This window comes from Passer montanus, unplaced genomic scaffold (assembly GCF_014805655.1).
Source record: "Passer montanus isolate IOZ18808 unplaced genomic scaffold, ASM1480565v1 scaffold99, whole genome shotgun sequence".
Classification (NCBI taxonomy): domain Eukaryota; kingdom Metazoa; phylum Chordata; class Aves; order Passeriformes; family Passeridae; genus Passer; species Passer montanus.
The window spans coordinates 23,441-43,229 of record NW_024375367.1 but is presented as its reverse complement, the minus strand read 5'-3'; the positions used below and the strand labels follow the sequence as shown (position 1 = coordinate 43,229).

At 39.7% G+C, this 19,789-nt stretch overlaps 1 protein-coding gene and 1 long non-coding RNA gene across 4 annotated transcripts; both read left to right on the top strand.

Moving 5' to 3' along the window:
• The first annotated feature begins 292 nt into the window (after nt 1–292).
• On the top strand, nt 293–9,291 carry NHLRC3 (NHL repeat containing 3). 3 transcript variants are annotated; one of them, XM_039696602.1, is made up of 7 exons: nt 293–426; nt 1,141–1,290; nt 2,165–2,312; nt 2,797–2,997; nt 4,139–4,230; nt 6,084–6,196; nt 6,673–9,291. In XM_039696602.1, exons 2-7 carry the CDS (start codon nt 1,186–1,188, stop codon nt 6,899–6,901), a joined length of 888 nt encoding a protein of 295 aa, XP_039552536.1. In that variant the 5' UTR covers nt 293–426; nt 1,141–1,185; the 3' UTR covers nt 6,902–9,291. The 3 variants fall into 3 exon arrangements, with proteins under 3 accessions (XP_039552536.1, XP_039552537.1, XP_039552534.1); XM_039696603.1 differs by having other exon boundaries at nt 301–422; XM_039696600.1 differs by lacking the exon at nt 293–426 and adding an exon at nt 524–655.
• Nucleotides 9,292–10,601: 1,310 nt separating this feature from the next.
• On the top strand, nt 10,602–17,384 carry LOC120496319. Its single transcript, XR_005626272.1, has 3 exons — nt 10,602–10,676; nt 14,705–14,776; nt 17,163–17,384. It is a non-coding gene; the product is annotated as an uncharacterized LOC120496319 (long non-coding RNA).
• The last annotated feature ends 2,405 nt before the right edge of the window (nt 17,385–19,789 follow it).

Genomic DNA, 19,789 nt, shown 5'->3' with positions numbered 1-19,789 from the left:
GGTCCCGCCTCCCTGCCGTCGCGCCCCTATGGCATCACAGCGCGGAGCGAAGGCCCTTTCCACGCTGGGCGACGATAGCGATGCCTGCACCGGAGCGGCGGGAACGCGGGGCGGACCCACCCCTAGCCCAGCTCCCGGCGCCGTGCCGGAGCGCTGGGCGCTGCCCCGGGGCACCGCCGCGCCCGCTCCGCGCCTCCCCCGCGCCGCCCGGCGGGGCGGGGGTGCGGGCGGCGCCCGGGACCCGCCCGCTCCCGGTGCCTCCCGCGCCGCTTGTGCCTTGTGGGTTCCGGGCCGGGTCTGCCGCACTCGGCGGCTTCGCTGCCTCGCCGAGGTGGTGCCGGCGTGGGGCGGCCCCTTCCAGGCTGCGCCCCAGCGAGGAGAAGGATGGAGCTTATGGGTGACTGACTTCCCGCTCGATACTGGCAGGTGTTCTCCTTGCTCCATTGCTCGCGGTTTTCCTTCGTGATAGCCCGGCCTGTGTGTCCGCAGCTCGGTGCCATCCGTGCGTCCCCAGGTCCCGGCGGGGCGGGAACAGAAGTGTCAGTGGCCCTGGGCCTTCAGGGTCTCCCGTCACTTCTTAGCTCTGTGCTGAGTGCTCTGTCTCAATGCTCAGCTTCCCCTTTTCTGCTGGAAAAATAGAACAAGGAAGTGGAAGGTATTTTTTTTCCCGTTATTGTTTAAAATGTATACATTGACCCGAGTCTGACTGTTCCTGGCATTTTACGCTTCTTCATTTCCAAGGTGCAGTTTTCATTCTTGACCTGTATTATTTGCTTTTTCTTATTTTCACGTCTTGAAGTGGCTGCTGAATCTGGTGCATTTGGAACCTTCTTTACTTTCTCTTTGTATTGGAGAGTGATTTACAGATATTACAGCAACTCTGGTGTAAGAAATTTCAGGGTGTGTGTTTTGCCTTCTAATTCCAGAGTTCCCCAGTTCAAAGGACTTTCAGATTGTTGAAGCTTTCCCACTTGCAGCCCAAAGCCCTGGCTGCAAGGCTGCTTCTGTTTATCTGCCTTGTTAATTTAAATTGAGTAAATGAATCTATGATGCTTCAGCACACAGTTACATTCAGCTGCTGTTTCTTTTGATCCCACCCTCATGGAATTTCACTACTATATATTTATTTTGTATTCTCAGGTTTTGAAAGCAAAGTACTTCTCTCCTTGGAAGGGAGAGCAACAGATGTACAAGCTGGACATAGGCTGGCCTAAAACTCCAGAACACTTCACTGGCCAAACATTTTGTGTTGCTGTTGACTCTCTCCACGGTTTGGTCTATGTAGGACAAGTGAGTGGGAATGCTGTAGTTCTCTCTGTGTTGTTTTTGTTAAAGTGTCTGGTTAAAATTTTGATATGTATGTGTATATTTGTTTACATACATTTATATATTTATATATATATATGAATAATTATTGTATCAAACTCAGAGAAAATATAAACAGAAATGTCTCTGCTATATCTGTTTTTGAAAACAGTTCTGACACAACATTTGTTTGTGGGGTTTTTTTTAAAGCATTCCATTTCAGTGAATGCATGATCCAACTTAACTGAGTTACAGCAGCTTGTTCCCTCAGCTGTAAGATAAAATGTGATTCTGGGACAACTGAATCTTCCATTCTTTGAGGCCTTGTCCCATGAAATCAAAACCACAGAGCTCTTTCAACCAGATAGAGTAATTTGGGTTAAATTATTTCCTCTACCCAGGTCCATGTGTGAGTATCTCTAGGCCATGGATAAGACATTCTCTCCACGGGATGTGGTGGGAATGTCGTGTAAAGACAGTATGAGTACTTGAGTGCCATGCAGCTAATAAGCACTGTTGCAGTTTCTCATGCCCATTATATTTGGCACACTTTTCAGCAGGAACACAAAATCACAGATCAAGCTGAAGACCAGGATAGCTGCAGGCACTTGGCTGCTCTGAAAGCTGGACTCTGTGTGGTATAAAGGTCAAAGTCTAGACTGACTGGAAGGTTTCTCATGCTGAATTTACACCCGTATCTCTTTTTCCTTTTCTAGCTGGAAAAAGAGTTCCAGCAGACAGTCATGTCAGGAGATTCTTTCAATTCATGAAACATTGCAAAAACTTCACAAAGAGGAATTTTAAACTGTAAGATTACTTACTTAATATGTTTACCTTAGAACTTTTTTTACCTTTTCAGCGAGGAGATAATGTGCCAAAGGTACTTGTATTCTCAGAAGAAGGCTATTTTCTTCACTCCTGGAATGATACAGTTGAAATGCCTCATGGTATCTTTGTTTGGAACACTGCAACAGGAAGTTCAGTGTGGATCACAGATGTTGGAACAGGTATGCATCGTGGTGATATGAGAAATATTCAGTGGGGAAGAAAATGTAGTATTGCTTTAAACAACTCATTTAAGTCTGTCAGCAATTCTGAGATAGACATTTTGTGCTTTACTTGCCATGAACAAACTTCTCAGATGCTGCACAAAATAGTCTGAAGTTTCATGAGTTGTGCTGTGTGTCTGCTTACAGCTGCTGAACTTGGTCAGCACTCCTCCCTACCACCCAGAAGTATCTGGGAAAAAATCCTGATAGACATAAGTTTAACCTTGCTAGACCTAGGTTTAGTGATCCTAATACAGTGGATAAATAGTGTCATAGCCTGTGGATTTACTAACCCATTGTCGTAACTTCATTATAGAATTTTGTCTGTTAGATGTATTAATATCACTTTTGAGTATCAGATTTTCAATCTTTACAGTCAGTTTTAATACTTACATTTTGTTTTGTTAAGATGCTTTTGCACTTTCTTTTTTCCTTGATTCAGGGAAATATGGACACACGGTGAAACAGTATAGCCCTTCGGGTAAACTTATGCAGGTCTTGGGCACACCTGGTAATGCTGGTTCGAGTTTGATTCCCCTGCAATTTGATCAGCCAGCAGATATCTTTGTGGAGGAAACTGGAGAAATCTATGTCGTTGATGGAGACGGAGGAATGAACAACAGATTGCTCAAACTATCAGATGGTATGGAAAAAGGAGCTCTTGCAGTAGTTGGCCACTGAAAACTGGACTTTAAATAACATGGCTTGGGAATATTTTTAGACAAGTACTAGGCAGAACTGTCATTTAACTTTGGCTTGAAGATCTTATTGAATCAGAACCTGTTTTACTGCTTGCTACTTCAGGAGAAGTCTCCTAGTCATTCGTGAGAAAAGGCTGAGACAGTGACTTTGTTCAGTGTCTCCAAGAAAGAAAGCTAAGGGGGATTCTTATTGCTGTCTTAAGGCAGTAAAAGGAGGCTATAGAGAAGACAGAGGCATGTATTTTTTGAGATATACAGTGAAGAATGAGGAACACAGAGCAAAAGATTCAAGAGGGGTGAATTTCAGTTTGATTTTTGTTAGAAAACATCCTAGAGTAAGGATGGTCAGACAGTGAATGACAGGGTGGTCCAAAGATGGTTTGCACCCTCCATTCCTGTAGATGCTCAAAAGCTGATGTGTTATGGGCAACTTGATCTAACTTGAGAGTTGGCTTTTTTATCAAGGCTAGTCCTGCTTTGAGGTGCAGGTTGGACCAGGCAGTATCTGGAGGACTTCTATACTTAAATTGTTCTGTGATTCTAATTAGCTCACTCATACCCCTCAGTTAGGGCAGCAACTAAAGAGTCTCCACATGTCTGCAGCTGGAATAAGTGGAGGAGCTACTGTTTCTCCATTTTCCTATCAAAAAGCAGGTACTTTCCTAATACCTAGTTTGCAAAACGGTAAATTGTTAAAAGTGAAAACTTCCAGGTAACAAGTGTTAAAAATCAATTTAGGAAATAAATGAATAGCATAATCAGCCAACTTCTTTTTTTTCCTTTTTGTATTTTTTTTTAGTTCAGTGTTTAACAGAACCTTGGATTATGGCTTTTGTGTATCACTGACTACATTTTTGTAACCATAATAATGAAACCACTAATAACAATCCAGTAGTCACTGTAGTATTCATGTTTTCTCTCAGATTTTTGTATTGGAGTACTGTTTTTGAAGAGTTTAGAAATCTCACCTTTTACAAATTACCCGAAGTAACTTTGCAAGAGGTTGACTTAAAAACTGGTTTATTTGTTGTTTTCTCACTGTGATTTTTTTAACTTTTATTTTTCATGGTGCTCACTGTTCAGACTACAAAGAGCTATGGCTGACTGGAACAAATGGGAGTGGCATTGGTCAGTTCAAGATTCCTCACAGTGTAACAGTGGATGCTTTTGGACGGGTAAAGAATTGAGGACTTTTTTTATTTAATCTTTCAACAGACTTGTTTATATGTATTTGAACAAAACAAAACATATATCTTTTTTTTTTTAAACTGTTGTGATCTGTGTCAGTTTATGTGATTACAGTTTTTGGTGAGCTGAAGTTTTATAGTGTAGGTTCTATGGAGGCAGCTGACTCCAATGCTAACACCAGGATCCTGCCACTTACACTGTCAATGTCATGCAACAACAGAGTGTTCCTCCTGCAGTTTGTAACAGGTTGCCATTGTGAGACTACAGGAGAAGTGTGTTCTGTAATAAATAAAAGCACTTCTCTTTCTTCATGTAGAAGCAGCAGCCTGCTCGGTCCATCCTGACCTTGTTAAGCAGCTCTTCTGCCATGGGAAAGTGCATACCAAAGGATCAAGTCCAGCCATAAATATCTGTGCTTTGATGTAAAACCCAAAAAACTGGGCTGTGAATGTGTGGGATGAATGATAAGAGCTAGGAACATTGGCTGTGCTCTTTTTGGTTTTTTGTGGTTACTTTCTCTCTCATGCTGGCTGGCTTTGTAGTTGATCCTAAAACTTGTTTATAGAAGAAACATATGAATACTCAAGTGTGTTTATCAAAGACAATCCTGCTAGATGACAAAGTGGTGGTCCGTTACCCTCAGTCACTATACTTCAAAGGGTTTTAATTTCATATTTTGAAATTCCAAATTAGCTTTAGGTGATATGAGGCTCTAGTCAGGTTGTGGACATCACTCTCTTTTACATGCAGCTCAAGGCATTCCAGGAATCTGCTTCTGCCAGGCATTAATTGCAGTCTGGCTTTTGGTCTTCCACTGCTAGAGAGGAATTATGCAGTCACTTCTTAATCTGTTTCAAGGAAAATAAGATTGCTTCACTAAAACAACACTGGTTGTAGCTAATTCTGCTGATGCTGTCTGAATCAGAATTGTGTATAAAAATCAATTCTCTGCCAAAACTGGCAGAGAAAAAACAGGACGAGCGTGGTCATTTTATGCTGCAGGGTAACCGTGAGTTTATTCATTCAAAAACAGTGACTGGGATGAGCTATGATTTTACTGCCAACATAGTGGTGATCATCAGTTTAGGCTGAGAATTAATTGTTCATTCATAAGAAATCTAAGAGCATGCTTTAATAGTGCTTCATTTAAAAACAATGATGAAAGATCTAAGATTATGTTTATTGCTCCCTTTTAGGTGATACCCCAGAAAAGTCATGAAGTTTACTTACAAGACTGATGACTTGTCAACAGCTAAAACTTCAATGATTGTTGTACAAAAAATGCCTTCACTGGAACTGTCTAGTGGTATTGTTAGCTTGCAGCGTTTGTGAGCCCAGTTAACACAGGCTGCGAAGGAGACAAAACTGGTTAGACAAAACCAGCTAAACATGCTCTAAGTGTTTAAATGGCTAAATATTTGTAGTAGTATTAGGCATGTCAGGAGTGTTTGCAGATCATGATCATTAAATGAGACTGCCATTGGAAAAAAAATACAGGTGACAGACCTCTAGACAGATCTTCAGAATTTAATAGGTGGAAATATGTCTTCATTGTGGGGATAAAAATCCTGCCAAGTAGATCATATAGCCACAACAAAAAAGAAGAGAAGGCACTTATTTCTCTGTTAAAGTAGTATAAAATAATTTGTGTATGTTAACTGTAGGTCAGATTTGGTTTATATCTGGCAGTCAGATCTGTTGGTTTAGTTTTGAATGGGAAGGTATGCATTCTTCCAGGGTACAGTCTTCCATTTTTAGTACAGGGAACTTTGCTCTTATAAGAAACAAATGCATTTAATTTGTTCTCTTTGTTAACGGCCATGATTTTTCTTTTTGATAGGTATGGGTTGCAGACAGAGACAACAAGAGAATCCAAGTTTTTGATAAAGTCACGGGAGAATGGCTTGGGTCTTGGAATGGCTGTTTTTCAGAAGATGGACCCTATTCTGTCAGGTATTGTTGAACAGTTCTAGAAGCACACAATTACATAAGTAAGGCATACTTTTACTGGTGAATTAAAATGTTGACATTTAATGCCTGCTGACAAGGAGTTAACCAGTGAAATAAGGTGCTGGGTGTCCTAACATATGTGAAGATCTGCACAGTTGCATCTTAACAGGGAAATCCTGGCTTTATAGCAAGCCATGTAGATTTGATTGCAGGATGAGGAGCTTCACTTTAAAGTTGTTATGTTATTAACCTTACTATGTTCCAGCTTTTACAGGAAGAAAGATTTTGTTGATCAAGTTTTCTGTAGCATAGTATGTCTCCGTGAGCAGCCATACGAAGAGCAAAGCTTACAACTTAATTCCCAATGTTACATTGCATTTTGTCAGTCATAGCCTTCAGAACTGTGGTTGTTAAAGAGGTTTTGTTTGTGATAAAATGAGATGTCATATGGAGTTCAAAAATATGTATATCTTTCCCAGGTTTACTGCCGATTACAAATACCTGATTGTAGCTCAGCTGAATATCAACCGGTTGGCAATCTTGGCAGCACCTCCGGTCGGCTCCATTGGGGACTGTGCCATAGTCCACAGGATCCAGCTGGCTGATGAAACCAAACCACACCTTGTGGATGTAGACATGAGGAGTGGAGCAGTCTATGTTGCAGAGATTGGAGCCCAGCAAGTACAAAAATATGTACCCTTAAGCTGATGGTTTCCCACAACTGCTATGGCACAAGCTGTGTGACATTTAAGACCTATGACCACATTTCCTTGAGTTCTTTATGGATTGTGTTTCCTTAGACAAGCACAGAACTGCACAGGTGCTCCCAGAACTGTAGAACTAAGACTCTGTCCTAGCTGTTCTGGAGAAATTCTTGGTGTTGAGCTGTTACTTGTTTAAGTAACGATATGGTGGCTTTGAGTTTTGTTCCAATTGTAAAATGATAAGCATTTTAATTTTATTATATAAAACTTTACAAACACAACTGTTCATCTTAAATATATAGAGTCAACTTGGGGCTCTGCTTAGCCTGTGTTGTTAAATGGTTAGAAATGTCTGAAAGAAATTTTATAAATTATTTCCTGAGAGAAGAGCATTTAATTTCAATGTTTCTTCACTTTGTTTTCTGAATGGTTGTGCTGATACTGTCCAACAGAGACTATAAGGATGTGTCACAATGTTAAATTAGATGCTGCTGGATATTGGTGTCAGTACTGGCCTTAGGTGGTTAATGACATAAGTATTGAAATCTGTTTTCAGCTCTAGCTAAAGCCATAAAGTCTGTAATAAGCTTGAGCTAAATTGATATTAGACACTTCAAACTAAATTAAAAGTATCTGCACAGCAGCCAAGTACTGATTCTTAACTAAATTAGTTCTTAACCTTATTTGATTTATATCAGCATGAGTTTTCAGTTCCATAAGATTTCATAGTGGAACATATTGAGGTTCAAGTCGTGTAAGTTCCTCAAGGAAAACAAATTGCAATTTGCTAGGAAAGTCTTAATCAGCAGTAGGGACTGGGAGACATATGATTTTCTTCTGATTTAATTGAAGCTCTGTCAGTTAACAGCAAAGCATCTGTTTTAATTTATTTCCAGAACTCAGGCTTCATCAACTTCATTAATGTGTTCGAGTTAAGTTTCTTACACTATATTGTAGCAGATGTCTCTAAGCTCTGTCCTAAAAAATCCTGCCTCTCCATTCCCAGAACAAAGTGGTTCTCCTTTCTTTACAAGATTTTAAGTTCACTTTATAGCATAGAGGGAACCAGGTATGGGAAAAATGGGATGGGGAAGATGGCATGGCAGAAATGAGATAACTGATTGCCATGGTAAAACTGGATCCACATGCTGTATTTCCTAGCTCTTGGAAAAATATGAGAGCATTTTTGCGGTTTCCGCATGTTTATTCTACTGTGTGGATTATTTTAATGCTAATTACCAGCTAAGAGAGGTCATTTTTTTCTACTTTCTTAGAAAGGGAATATGGGAAATGGAATTGTACTGATGGGAAATACGACTTCAATGAATGTTGTCAAAAGCAAATGCTACTTAATTTGGTAGGTTTCAACCTATGATCACAAACTTGTGAGTCAGCAGATGGAAAAGCTGTTCAGAAAAGTCAGATTCATACTTTCTCCAAAAGTCACTCAGCTGCGGAGCCTGACTGCCTTGATTTCAGCACTATTTGATATTAATGCACTAAATGTGAAAGTTTTGTTGTTGGCTACATCCACAACAATAAGACCAGATCCCACCTGGGGCTGGGGCTGCCCTCACTCAAGCCTTAGAAGCAGAACTTCAAGGTTATATACTAGCAAATATGGTCCATCACTCGTGTGGTCTTGAATGGGAGCTAGTGAGCAATATTTATTTGCTGAAAAAGTAGCAGTACTTTCTCTAGACCTATGTGAATATGTCCACACAGTGTGTTGTGTGGCTTTTCTAACTAGTTTTTGACTAGCTCAGGGATCTCTGCTCTGTGTGCAATTTAGCTATTTCTTGTCTACACAAGGTGGGTTTATTTTATAAAATTTTACTATAAAATCATGAATTGAGCATATCTTGGTGTGTAGGGGGTCCAGGCATACCCATCTTACTTCACTACATCCTCTCCTTATTTATTTTTCCTTCGTCACATTCATTTGAAAATAGAACTCCAAGCTCTCTGGGAACATGATTTTGTGTTCAGTAAAGCAATGTACTGCACTTTTGGATGTTGACAAATAACTTAATTGTACAAGTTCCTGCTTGCTGCATGGATCTGCTCTCAGCTCTTTTCTATGAGCTTTTGCCTCCAAGAAATGGGAAGCATCCATCCAGTTTTGTGTGGCTTTACTGAAATAGGCCAAGGTGCCAAAATGTGCCTTGCTGCTAGGTATTTGGGTATCTGTGATGACAAGGGATGCTTATTATTAATAATTATGAGATGCTTAGACTCTATTTTATCTCTGTGTCTATGACCAGACTGAGAAAATGATTTTGTGCACTAACTTGCTAATTCTCTGAATGTTTTCTTATGTATCACCTTGAAACTGATTTCTGAAGAAATGCATAGCAGGAGAACTTGATAAAATAAATTGAGAGTTTCGCATTATTAAACTCTTGGGTGTTTTATTTCTGTACTAATATAAATAAATTCCATTGTAATGGATTACTCTTCTAAATACAGGGCCTTCAGCACTTAAATAAGGTATTTAATAATTTCTGATACCAACATTTAAATGTAATCTAAAATTACATGTTATCTTTATACATCACTATTTCTATGGCCAATCTCTTTTGCATTCTAATTTATGTATCAACACAGAGACGTAAATATCTCTCATATGTTTCCTTCTGAGTAATTAGTAAAATGGAATGATGAGTTACATAAGTGCCAAGTTAAAAAAAAATTTAACTGTATACCCTTATGATGCGAATAAATAGGGAAATTAAAAAGTAACTAACAAAACACTTCTTATACCAAATCAGGTTGTATTTTCAGAAAAGATTTACTGAGCAGTCTGTCTAGTTTTTAGAAGACCAAGAAGGATTCTCTATGGATTAGAAATACTTGCACAAGAAATAAAGTAACATACTGCAGTGTTAACTAGGTAAGAGAGAAACCTAAGGTGATTGCAAAAAATTGTCCAGAAATCTAATTTTAGGTAATCAGTGCCAGCTTTTAGGTGTGAACAGTAATCACTGGAGTATTCAACTAATGGAAATAAAAATACCCTCTATTTTAATGTCTCCAGTTTTTCAGGCCTTTTTTTTGATAAGTACCCAGGTTGTTAACTGGTTGTGTTTCCAGGAAATGAAGACCAGATCACATAGTCCTCTCTCTGCACAGAACCATAGAATGATTTGGGCTGGAAAAGACCTTCAAGATCATGTGGTTCTAACCCCTCTGCCATAGGCAGGGAACTTTGCACTACATCAGGGTGCTCAGATCATCCAACCACAGCTTGAGCACTTCCAGAGATGGGGCATCCACAACTTCATTGGGGAACCTGTGACAGTGCCCCATTATTCAGGATTGTTTTGTGATGCTCAACAGCCTTTTTTTGTGTGTGTGTTCTCAGTCAGAAATTTATTAACAATATTTAGCCAAAACAGAAAAAGCCTGAGTCAGGTTTGTGCTATGCAAGACCAGGTCAGTGAGGCTGAGCACCTCAATAAAAGCTGAAGGGGAGGGTACAAAAGTATGTTCATTGCTGGGAGTTCACTGTCTCTGTGGTAAGTTCTCCGCCTTATTAAAGGTTATTAACCTTTTTGAAGCATTCAGTAGTCACTTATCTCAGTTAGCACTTACTTTCCTAACGATTTGTATCCCGAGAAGCCTTCTCAGGTGATCCATCAGCCAGATCCATCAGGCACAAGTGTTTGCAGTCACTCGAATTGCCTGTACCCAACGTAAGAGGGCACCAAACCCCTGCTGATGCTTGGGGGACTCCATGTGGGGACAGACCTACAGCTGGTGCTTCCTGAACGTTTTCAGTAAGCCAACAAAGATAATGAATTACTCCAGACTTCCTTTCTCTTTTCAAAATAGACCGCTTTAAGCATAAGCTGATCATAGAATCATGGTAATTTTGCCCCATTATTACTGGATTTATGTCCATCTTTTATTTCCATGGTTTTCCTATGGGGAAAAAAATCAGTAATTAAGTGTCCAGAGGCAACTGGATATTGTGAATTGATTCTTGTAGTCCTTACATCCTTGGTTTCAATTGAATTAATAGTGATACGTTGCTTTGGAAACATAGTTATTTATAACAGTATAACTGTTAACTGTATAACTGCAGCAGAATAATTATACCACGAGAGTGATGCCAGTATGTTTCCCTACAGAGGTGACTCTGAGATTAGAGTTAAACTTACTTTATCTCATTCACCAATTTTATTCTACCTCTCCTTTCTCAGCCTTTTTAAAAAAAAAATCTTGCTCAGTTTTGTATTGCTATTTTATTCCACTCCTTTGGGAGATTGTGTCTGCAAAAATTGTATTTTCCAGTAGTTGCCATAAAAATGGTTAGAACACAGGCTTTTCTTCAGGTAAATGATTCAATATAGTTGAATCATTCAGTCTTTCAGTGTTCATAAAACATTAAATTCGTGTTGCTTATATGAAATTTTAAAGTAGGAGGATATGAACTGATGCACACAGGATGATTTGTTACTGCATTAAAGTCAAGGTAACATTGATACAAATGAGATATTGAATAGACATTCTTTATCATAGTATCACATGTTTCAAATCTGAGGATAATGCATGTAATTGTGCAACTGGATCTGCAAAACAGAGGTGAATAATACTGCCCAGTTACAGCAGGAATAAGCCTGGTGATTCAGTTTCAGCTGTGGAGGGATCTCTTACAAACAAATTAAGACTTGAGAAATCTCTTTAATCTCTTGAAGAGTCTGTATACTTAAATTCTTCCTAGCAGTCAATAAACATTATGAAGAGGAGGCTTTATATTTAATCTGGATTAATTTGTCTTCAACACCCTGTGTTCTGTTTCTAGGTAGCTAAGAGATTTAATATGGCGTTTTTTCTTATCACCCATGGAGTCATTTACAGATGATGACTGAGTCATCTCTTCCTCTGCTCCTTATCTAAACCGTATAGATTGGAAAACTTGACTTGCAATGGCAAACTGATAAGGCTTTAATTTCAAAATGGTTTTGTAGCACTTTTTAATAAAAACAAACAAATGCAGAAGAATTTTTACTGTGCTACAGGAAGTCTGGATATTAGATTGCCAGCACTAAACCTATCTGTGTGCTGTACAGGAGTAATGCTATCCCCCACACAATTTGATGAGGCTGAATTTATTCCTGCTACTAACTCTCAGTACAATACTGTCTCTGACAGTTGTCAGAGAGTTTGGGTGACTACATGGTCAAGGTGTAAACGTGTAAGAATAGACCAGAATGGATACAGAGTTTATTATCACTCTTTGCTGTTGAAGTGCTTAGCAAAATTTTCATGCTGCTAACATTTTTGACAGAGTCTTAATCAGAAGATCTGGCTGAATTTAAGTGTCAGTAAATGTCTAATTGAAACAATCTGATAAGTTACTAGCAGGTGGTCAGTTCATTACAGTCATTAAGTATTTTTAGGAGATTTCTGAAATAGTAATTGTGCTTAGAACTGCATTAGTATCACAGGAGAGAAAAAGTGGCAAATATGGTTCAAAGAAAGAAAAAATCCACCACACACACAAACAAACAACAACAACAAAAAAATCCCCACCACACCTGTGTGTGAGATTTCTGCAGAGGTTCAAAAGAATTGATGGCTGTACCTTGCCAATTGACATAAACCATAATGGAAGAGTACTCTATTGGATATGTAACCATGAAATCTATTATAAGTCTTTGGAAGAATCTCTAAGCATGTATGTCAGGATGATCTGGCTAATAAAGTTTGCTTAAATCTTAAAAGGGCTTTTAGCAACGTCTCATGCCAAGTGTCCAATTGTGTGAAATGAAAAAGAAGGGCTAATTGTGGAAGACAAAATATTATAAATGAAGTTAAATACTGGTTCTGTGCTGGTCAATCTATTGAAAAATGTTCTGGAAATTAATTTGGAGAGTCAGGGACAGAATTTACTAACAATACTAAGAAACTCAGGCTTGAGACTAAAGACAAAAGCTGCAAAGTGTTGCACAATATCATGAGATTGAATGGGCAATAAAATAGCAAAAGAAATATAACACTGATAAATATAAAATCAGGTACAATTAGTAAAAAAAAGTCCAATTTTATACACTGTGATAGCTTTAATATATACTGTCATTCAGGAAATTATTCCAGCTCATAAAAGATGATTATATTAAAATATCAGCTTCCAAACTCGGCAGCAGTCAGGAAACAAAGAGAATGTGAACAGGACTAGGAAAGTACCAGCTGATCAAACAGAAAGCTTTGCAATGCAATATGTGAATTCCTAGTGCATGCTCATTGGGAACAGTACAGGCAATTCTGCCTCTTCTTCCCCCTTCTAACCTCAGGAAAGCTAAAGCAGACATAAAAATAGAGCAGGGGAAGAAAAGTCTTAAAAAAAAAACCATGACTATATGCAGCTGCTGTGTGGAGTGTTTTCAGCATTTCATCACAAAAGGCCTCTGCATGAGTGTGCCTTTCCCTATAGCTGCTGCTGTGAACTGGTTTGGCTTCAGAGCTCGGTGAGGATGTACAGACGGATGGCATGCCACAGTGGGGTGGAGGATACAGATGGGCAGGGATACGTGGTGTCTGTTATGCAGGAGAGGTTAGGTTGAAAGGAAGAGAAGACTGCAAATATCTAAGCTTTTAGTGGTGAAGGTAATTCATGAATAAGACATACAGTCACAAAGTCAGTTACTTTGTCTTACTGAAAATCAGAAGTTTCAGCAAAGGGATCAGAGTTGCCCTCATTCCAGTCTGATCACCTTTGATGTTCCTCCCAAGGGTCATGCTCTGGCTGCCTGTGCCACCTGTCCATAGACAAAAAGCCCTATACTCTCTGCATCAGGTACTAAAATATAAAAAAAAAAATAATTTTTTTTTTTGGTAACACATCATCTCTCATGGTCTAACACAAACACAAGGTAGCACAAGCTAATTTTTGTTCAAAGATTGGAGCCCTTGAAAAATGTTGGCATTCAAATGAAGGTGCTCTTTAAACATTTTAATGATTTCTGGCCAAGACACAATGCTGATGGTTGTGCTGGTTTATCTTGTGTGCATTGGTGTAGCTGGAACAAGCAGGCAGAAGATGACCCTTGGCTCCCAAATGAGGCCTCCCACTGCAATGTTCATGCAGTGGGTGACTGGTCTGCAAGCAAATACCCATAATGCTCTCTACAGGGATGCTGTAAAAGAGAAAGGAATCATACTAGAGGCTTGTGCTTCAACATGTGTACAAATCTTACAGTGGAAAAAAGTCTTTAATCAATTAAGGAGACCTGGATGTCAGGGGGAAGGAGAGGGGAGGGATTCTCCCTAGCAGAGTCCACACTAGCTCTGTAATAAGGCTTGCCCCATCTTACTTTATACCCAGTCTAATTTCAGAGCTTTTAGTAAGGAAAACTAGAAAATTGTTATAAGAGCAGGACATTTAATTATAACTAAGGATTGCCATGATTTGCCTCCAAGCTGTTGCTTTAACAAGGTTTTGTGATGGATGATGCTACCAGATGAAAACAGAAAGAAAGTTTAAATCATATTTCAGACATTAAGCTGGAGGAGGTAAAAATATTTGGGATGACTTTCAATTGATTTGAAAATGCTTGCCAGTCTTCTAACAGGGATGCATGGTGCAGCAGACACCTCCTAATTTTCATTTTGCCCAATCTCCTTGTCATAGACGTCCTTCTTTCTCAGACAGTTGAGTCAGGAGGCTACAAAAAATATTTACCAAACATCTTTTATGAATTAAACTAAAATTAAATGAATTTATTTAATTTTTAATGAATCAAACTAAATTGAATTAAAAAATATTATTATTAATAGATTCAATTTGCTATCTTCTTTACAGTTAAGTCTGATGGTCTGACCCATGATGATCTACCTCCAGAGCTCACCTAGCTGCAAAGGGAGCTCCCACCAGGTACTTACCTTCTCTCTGGCCTGCTGCTTTCCAGTCACAATTCCTCCACCCTCACACAGATTTTGGCAGTGCACAAGTCTTCTTCGCTGCACACAATGCCCCAGCAATGCACAGGAGAGGAGGACGGATTGCACACCAGGAAGCCTGACAGCTCTGGAGTGGCTTATGTTAAAAAAGTCTCTTTTTTTTCAAACCAAGCATTGCAAAGAAAGGCACAGCTTACCTAAAAAGGCAGATTTGCTAGCACTGTAGGAGAGGCCACCTCTAAGTCAGAGCTGGCCACCAAGAGTCCACCAGAAGGTTGCCAGGTGCTGTGAAACCCATGCAGCTCTGCAGAGCAGCCATGTAAGGTCTGGTGTGCCCCATCTGCTTCTCCCTGTGCCCTTCCTGTCCTGCATGGAATCAGGGCACCCTTCAGTCACCATGGCTGCTCTCTGAGCAGCACCCTCCTTCTCCAACACGGGAAGCAATCACACTCCCAATGCACAACCTGTCATGATCTGCAGACACAACTTTTGCAAGAAGAAATATTATCTCTTGTTAGCACATTTGTGGCAGTTTAAAAGCCTTTGAGTATGCAAGGCCTTATGTAACTTTCTTTTTTTTTAATCAGCTTTCTCACTAGGTATAGTAAAGGATATAAATTTCCCCAGCAAATTTCAACTTGCTCAAGATGCTGTAACAAATTTCAGATTGTATGGATTGCATGCTGTATGTATCCTTAACACAAACACACACACACTCAGGTATACAGATAATATATCAGGAGAGGTGAGCGGCAGATGCAGTATATATAATCTAACATTAATACATATGTATGCTATTTTAATTTAATTTTTATTGATCTAGTCTGGGTCCAAGGCATGCTGGGAGAGGAGAGTGGTAGCAAATGCTTCTATAATGAAACTGCCTAAGCCACCCAGCATCAGCAGAAGTTCCCTCTTGTGCTTGCTCTGTACAGAGACAGCCCTTGCCCTTGAGGCCTTCCCCAAGGAAATGGGCTGGTGTTAAAGAAAAGCAATATATAATTCAGCAAGACAATCTGAAACTTCCATCTTTTCAAAAGGAGGTCTGGTTTGGTGTGAGGGATCCGTTAGACCAGCTCAGGTGTCCCGAGGAATGCTATTGCACCAATCTAATTCACTGTAATAATTACAACATATGAGCTTTAATGGATTTTATTACATCCTTAGTTTTCACTCTTCTGCTTGGGAGAAATTTTAGCTAGTATAAGAAAGTAATAATAGCTGCTTGACCCAAAATCTTTATCAGAGAAGAAACATTTGCAGTTTGATCTAAAAATCTCAAGCCCTGTGTAATTTCAGAAGAAAAAGAAACAGCACTTAGCACTGCACAATACATGAGATAAAAGCCTGCATGTTGCCAAGAGGGCATGACATAAGAACACTGCAGAAAATTAAGCAGTGAGAAAATTAATAGAGAGGAAATTATGAGCACCTTCTAAAAAGTTTTATTATAAACATGCCTCTTAGACCATGGAAGAATTTCTTTTTCACTGCAATGTGGTTAGAGGTGAATCCAAGTAAACAAAACATTCAAAACTTAAGTGGAACACAGTGGCATTTCATGGAAGTACAAGTCAATGACACAGGCTGGAAATGTATCCTTTTTGTTAGGCACAGATTTATGCAAGCCTAGACAAACTGAATGTGGTTCCTGGTGCACCAGGATAGAGCTATCCCTAGAATAGCAGTCTCGAATCTGAAGTGTAAATTAGACCCCAAATCAGGAGTGGCAATTGGTAACATTTAAATAAACACCAGCAGGCCAAGTGACTGATAATCCCACTGCCCATCCCTCACTAGCCCATGCCTCCTCACTGAGGGTGAGTGACAAAACCAGGTACATCCTCTGAAGTGAAATAATTAAATGGGCTGAATCCTGCATGGCTGGGTGTTCAAAATGCAAACACTGCTGCTTTTTGAAATTCAGCAGAGAATTTATTAGCCTTTTATACAGATAATCAGATGCAGTGGGGGAGGGATGAATGGTAAAATTGAAGCAATACTGGCAACCCAGAAACTGTGGGACAAATGGGATTGGGTTGCTTCATTCCTGTTCTGGGATAAGACTATTTTAGCTGCTGCAGTTGGTTTGATTGCCTGGCCTTAGTTTTTTAAGTGGGTGAAAGCAAACCTGATGTTTTGTGTTGGTCCCTTACTTTTTGCTTTCTTGCTTGCTCTGCAAAGAAAGGGAATGAAACACAAGGGGAGGCTGACCACTCTTCCTCCAGCCTGGAGAGGTCTCCAGGTGCCCATCAAGGGGTGCTTTGCAGCAACACCCTCACCCACACACCACCCCTGAGGGAATAGAAGGGAAGAGAGAACAGAACCAGCCCTGGACACTTCTCCTGTTTTTTCTGCAGATGTTTTACTTGGAGCCCAGTCTCAGACCCTAACCTCTGGTGTCCTGTTCCTCTTCTTCAACAAGGCTCTTGAGGAAACTCCCAGGACGGTAGTGGGTTTATCAAAATATGAGCTGAATGATCAATAAAGCAAGTCATGTCACCTAGGCAAAACCTTCCAACATTCGCCTTTATTAGACATTGTTTACTTTTGATCTCTAAAGTTAAACTATTCAGGCTGAAGTCACCCATGCAATGGATTTCTTTTTCTTCAGCTTAAATCAGTGACTCCTAAGAAAGTATATTGTTTTCCACTTATTTAGAAGAATTTTAAAACAGACAGAAGCTCTAATACCTTCCTACTAAATATGGCTTTAAATTAAGAGAAGGTCATGTCCTCTGCATGAGATATTTCCACTTGTTATTCCTGTGGAAAATATGTGGATGTATGTCTGTGCAGTGGGCCTGGAGATGTCCAAGGAAGGGGAAGCTGGAGGAGGACCACCCAGGAGAGAACACTGAATGAGACAGGAGCCCCTGGGGGGAAAATAAATTGGTGATCATGGCATTAAAGATTATAGCCATGATGCATGTGGGGAAAGGGCAGATACATTAACTCTGACACTTCCTAGGCTTTTGCCTGCTTGAGTTAGTAGATTTAACAAGGTATTAAATGTGCATATGTACATGTACAGTACTGTTTTCTGACAATGGGCCTTTGACCGGGCAAACCTGTTTGCAATCACTGACACACAATGCCAGTGATCCCTAAGACATAGCTGAGGAAAACGTAAAATTTCAGTGTGAAGTGGGCTTTCAGTGTTACTGAGAATGAAAATAATCTTTTTCCTTACAGCTATGTCCGATGGTGTTTACAGTGTATGTGTCTAAGTGGAGGGGAGAAAACTGTTAACCAGAAGCCTCAAGAATGCACAACAAAACATTCTTCTTGGTTTGTCAGTTACTTGTTTTTCTTACTTCTGTAATCAGCTCTTTTACTCCTTCTTAGCTTTAAATTTTATTTAGCTGACCTTGCCTGGACACAGATCCACAAATAGAACAAGCCAGTATTCCCTCTCAAAGTATAAGATTAAAAAATTAGTTTTTAATGAAAGATGCTTTCAATCTTTTTAAAAGAAATAGTGATTTGACTTACAGCAAGGACTGTTAAACAATTTCCTGTACTGAGCTACAATAGATGTTTTCATCTCTACAGCTCTTCTCATTGCTCACTATTATTCTTACTTGAATAATGGTTTTTATTTCTTGATGGGTTTTAATATGCTTAAAATGATTCTCCAGAGTATTTTCCTAGATTATGGTGAGCAGAGTTGTTATATGTCCTTTCATGTTCTGAGCACCTTATTTCTTTATCAATTAAGATTTTCTGAGTAGTCCTATCTTGCTAAAATTTGCAAATCAAGTAACTTTTAATTTAAAGGAGAATGATTTGATGGTAGTGTCTGCTGGGTTTTAGCTAAAGTAAATCAAAACACATGCAGCTGAAATTATCTTGAAAGCAGAAAGGCAGTTCCACTGTGAATCTGTGGGGGTGGAGGTGATGAATTACACTGTGAAAGAAAATGAAAACCAGATGGCACTTGCCAAACACCAACACAGGGCAGTTATGCATGGTGGAGGCACAGCCACATAGCACTTACACAAACCTGTTACCTAGATCCTCACCAGGCTGCTGAGCAGAGTGAAGCTTGAGGTGTCTGGTGACATCGGGGTTTTGTGAGATGAAGACAAAGCAGCAGCTTGGCTGAATGAGCCCAGGCTGCAGATAAGATGAGGGACGGGCAGTTTGCCAGGACCTCCCCAGCACTGGTGACTTTGCCCAGAACTGCTGCGCCGTTTGGGACCCCCAGCAGTGCCTGCAGGGCAGGGAGCTGCTGGCTGCTCTGATAACGGGGAGTGGGGGGGGTTTGAAGCCTGAGCTTCAACAGCATGATTTTTCCCTTTTACAACAGCTCAGGCACCACTTTGGTGGCCACAAATAGTTCTAAACTCACAACTTCAGTTGCATTATGAATCTTAGCTTGGTGTAGGTGGAACTCAGATTTTATATAGGAGGAGATAAAACTTGTAGGAGAGGTTAAAACACAGACTGCACTGCAACCAGGAATAAAATTGTCACTGACAGCTACAGCAAAAACAGGATTTTCCCCTGTGCAAGTAGATCACATATTTTGTTTTGCTAATATGACCCTACTCACTATGACCAGAGCAAACACAAGAAGATACAAGCTGGTGATGAGGGGTTGACATCAGAGTTGGGATGGTTCTGCTGCTCCAAAGCATCCACTAGTTTAGATGGGGAGTGCAGCTGTAAGTGAACAGAAGCTTTTTGCTCACTAAGTTATTGCTTATTAAATGTTGCTGTTTGAATTTCCTTGCAACTTTAAAGTAGATTTTCCAATCAACAGATGAGTCATTCCCCTAATCCTCTTTATTTTGCCAACAGACAAGTAAGAAGACTCAGCTGATATACACCTTGGCATACTGCCATTTTATAATTCAGTCTACTATCATAATTGTTTGTTGTTCTGCTTTGTTTCAGTTAAAATTATGGATTATAATAATTATTTTGCATATTGTACTTCTTTTTTAGTCCTTAGATCTAGAAAGGGGTTTGGACCCATTTT

Coding starts and splice junctions, on each gene's coding strand:
- NHLRC3 (XM_039696602.1), top strand. CDS start 1,186: ATGTACAAGCTGGACATAGGCTGGCCTAAAACTCCAGAACACTTCACT. Junction 1,291..2,164: donor GTTTGGTCTATGTAGGACAA/GTGAGTGGGAAT, acceptor TTACCTTTTCAG/CGAGGAGATAATGTGCCAAA. Junction 2,313..2,796: donor GATCACAGATGTTGGAACAG/GTATGCATCGTG, acceptor TCCTTGATTCAG/GGAAATATGGACACACGGTG.